The 3733-nt window shown below is 40.3% G+C and overlaps 1 protein-coding gene across 1 annotated transcript; it reads left to right on the top strand.

Annotated features, from left to right (window-relative positions):
• The first annotated feature begins 2744 nt into the window (after positions 1–2744).
• LOC149246392 (uncharacterized) lies at positions 2745–3489 on the top strand. Its single transcript, XM_089441157.1, has 2 exons — positions 2745–3240; positions 3392–3489. Exons 1-2 carry the CDS (start codon positions 2745–2747, stop codon positions 3487–3489), a joined length of 594 nt encoding a protein of 197 aa, XP_089297283.1.
• Positions 3490–3733: the final 244 nt, after the last annotated feature.

Here is a 3733-nt window from a genome sequence, read left to right on the forward strand (position 1 = left end):
AGGGGCTGATAGAGAAACTTGAAGAATGGTGGAGGAAGAGTGAACAAAAAGGAAAAAATAAAATGCACACCTTCCAACTCAAATTAAAGGAGCTGAAAGACAAAATAAAAAAGTGGAATAAAGAAGAATTTGGAAATATACTGGAAGAGAAAAAGTGCCTAGAGCAAAGAATGGAAGAGCTGCAGCAGATGGATATCCTGGAAGGTATACAGGAAGATAGAATAAAGGAAGAAGGAAATATAATAAACCAGCTAGAAGAAAGAAGGAAACAAGAAGAGATCTTATGGAGACAGAAGTCAAGGGTTCAGTGGCTTAGAGAAGGGGAAAGGAATACTAAGTTCTTCCATAAAGCAATGATACAGCATAGACAAAGAAACATAATTTTCTCCATAAAAAACCAAGAAGGCCAGCGAGTCCTCTAGCATGAAGAAATCGAAAAAGTTTTGGTTAATCATTTCAAAAACTTATTAAATGAAACTCAGGACAATAGAACAGAAGCTATAATGAAGATAAGCAGGGAGATCCCTAAACTGGTAACCAGAGAACATAATTTTTCTCTGATGAGGAAAGTTACAATGGAAGAAGTGGAGGAAACAATCAGGAATATGAAAAGGAACAAAGCTCCCGGGCCAGATGGGTATACGGTAGAATTCTACCAAGCAGGATGGCACTTCCTTGCTGAAGAGGTTCTAGAAGTGGTGGAGGAAGCTAGAATCAATCAAAGAATATGGCCAGGTATAAACTCAACCTTGTTGACTCTTATTCCTAAAACTACCCAAGCAGATCAAGCTGAAGGCTTTCGCCCTATAGCTTTATGTAACGTTATCTATAAGATAGTGGCATCAGTGGTGGCCCAAAGGCTGAAATCTATTCTCCCGAACATAATATCCCCAGAACAAACTGGGTTTGTAGAAGGAAGATAGATTCTAGATGGATTAGTGGTGGCCCAGGAAGTAATCCACACTTTGAAAATGAAGAAGGAAAAATGAATGCTGATAAAATTAGATCTGTCAAAAGCCTATGACAGGCTAAACTGGAGATATCTAGAAGCCATCCTTCAAGCCTTTGGATTCTGCGAGAGATGGGTGAAGTGGGTCTTAAGCATGATTTCCACACCGAACTTCTCCATCCTGCTAAATGGAGCCCCATCTATTACTTTTAATGCTTAAAGAGGACTTCGACAAGGGGATCCCCTGTCCCCCTTTCTCTTCATAATAGCAGCAGAAGGATTAGGTAGATATTTCAAAAAAGAATTAAGAGAAAGGAAAATCCAGGGTCTGAGACTATGGGGCAATCATACTACTGTCACCCACCAATAGTTCGTGGACGACATCATGATATACTACAAAGTATCCTTGAACGAGGTGAGAAGGATAAAGAGAATTCTAGAGGTGTTTATGAAAGGTTCAGGTATGGAGGTAAATAATGAAAAATCAAGAACATTATTTTTTAATACAATGGAACCCATCAAAAATCATTTAACTAGGACCTTGGGCTATAGAAAAGGGGAACTCCCAACAAAGTATTTAGGAACTATGCTAGACTCATCATCCCTTAAAATAGGAAACTGGAAGTCCATCTTGGAAAAGATCATGAAAAGACTGGAAAATTGGTCTTTCCGTACTCTGAATCTTGCTGCAAGGGTCGTTCTGCTTAAATCAACCATTCAGGCGATTCCGATATACCCTTTATTAGTAATGGCAGCACCAAAAGGGATATGCAATAAGCTGATAGAGATATACAAAAAATTCCTATGGGGAGGACCTAAGCAACAAAAGAAATGGGCACTCTTCTCATGCAATAGCCTAACCAAACCAAAAGAAAAAGGTGGACTAGGTCTAAGGGACCCATCGGTCCTAAATCAAGTTCTAGCAGCCAAATTAAGATGGAGATGGATGCAAAGAGGGAAGGACCTGTGGAAAGAAATATGGATAGCAAAATATAATATGCCATCAACTCCTGAAGAAATATTAAGGAAACAAGAAACACCACGAGGATCAGATATATGGAACCTGACTAATCAAAGCAGAGAATTAGTTGATGGACATATTTTTTGGGAAATCAGAGGGGGTCAGAATGCGAGATTTTGGGAGGAAGCGTGGAAACAAAGGGAGAAAATGTTGAATCTACAAGGAATGCAGGACATCTACAGAACAAGTATGGACAGCGAACTCATTAGGGTCAAAGACTATTGGATAGAAGGAAGAGGAAATGAAGAATGGAGGGAATGGAAATTAATGGAAGACTGGAACAGGAATGCAATGGAGGAACAAAAAACAATGTTCAGTAAGGAATTAGACTCCATGAAAATAAAAAATAGAGGAGGCAATGATATTCTACGATGGGGTAAAGAAACCAAAGGAACTTTCACTATTAGGGAAGCATATAATGTAAAAATCCAGCAAGAGCAGGGGGAAGATGAGCAGAAATGGAGGAAGCTGTGGAAAAATAAATGGTGGCCGAAGATAAAGATGTTCGTATGGCTGGTAGGGAGAAAACGCATTCTAACCTGGGATCGAATCCAAAAAAGAGGATTCTCAGGCCCATCAAGATGTTGCCTCTGTTACCAAGACGAAGAAGACCAGGAACACCTTCTCAATGGATGCAGAATGGCCTAGTTCCAATGGGATAAGACTAAAGATTTATTTTCGACAACTGAACGAAATCCACAGGATATCATACAAACTCTATGTAACTGGGGAGAAGGAAAGTTTAAAAGCTCGGTGGTAAGAAGAGCCTGGAACATGGTGGCAGGTTTCAATGTGTGGAATATTTGGAAAGAGAGAAATGGACGAATCTTCCAGGGGAAAATATCAAATCCGGAAGAAGTTTGGCAAAGGACCCTAAGACAAATCAGAGAATCAATCCTCGCAGAAAGTTGGACAGAGGAAGATTGGAAGACCTCTGAGGAAGAAGCAGAAATCCTAAAAAGGTTGAACCTGGAACAAGGGATGGTCTTTCAACAAAAAGCAAAGCAACACCAACCTATCACGGGCCAAAGTCTTGCAGTCTTTCATAAGCCACAGGAAGGGTTTATCAAGCTCAACTTTGACGGAGCGGCTAAGGGGAATCGAGGTCCAGCAGGATATGTAGGAATCTTTAGAAACAGACAAGGAGAGGTAGAATGGATCTATGCAGAACATGGAGGAACAATGAGTAATAACGAAGCGGAATTTATGGCAGCTTACCAGGGCCTCAAAATTGCTACAAGAAATGGATATAGGAAGATAGAGATCGAAGGTGATTCAGCCCTGGTCATAACCACCATTAGAAAATTAATACAAGGGAAACAATGGGAGCAGGTTGTCAAAAGCTGGAGAACTGCAAGTATAGTCCAAGAAATTGAGGAAACATTGAAAGGTATTGAATACAAAATCACTTCGCATGTCAGGAGAGAAGGAAATAAGCCTGCGGATTGCTTGTCCAATTGGGGAAGTAAGGAATTATTGGGGAAAGTGGATGACAGTTGGACAAATCAAACAGCGATGACAAGATGGGACAGCTTAAAACAACTCATAGACAACGATAACCATGAAACAACATAATGGTAATCAAAAAACTGTGAAGATCTGGAGCGGGAAGATAAGGCAAGTTTATTCGGCAGCGAAGACAGGACAGAAGGACGACGACCTCACCTCCCTGACATTAGCATTTAATGATAATTCAGAGCAGCAGGTACGCAGTCCAAAACAAAAATCGGAAAACACCGAAGAGAACATCATTCAAGTTGCAA

The sequence above is a fragment of the Pinus tabuliformis genome, chromosome 7 (genome assembly GCF_031772625.1).
Source record: "Pinus tabuliformis cultivar Carrire ecotype Pingquan chromosome 7, CPIR1, whole genome shotgun sequence".
NCBI classification, from domain to species: domain Eukaryota; kingdom Viridiplantae; phylum Streptophyta; class Pinopsida; order Pinales; family Pinaceae; genus Pinus; species Pinus tabuliformis.

Bases quoted from the DNA above. Each gene is read 5' to 3' on its own strand.
- LOC149246392 (XM_089441157.1), top strand. From the start codon at position 2,745: ATGGTGGCAGGTTTCAATGTGTGGAATATTTGGAAAGAGAGAAATGGA. The intron at 3,241-3,391 runs GTGATTCAGCCC...TTCGCATGTCAG, and splicing joins TAGGAAGATAGAGATCGAAG to GAGAGAAGGAAATAAGCCTG.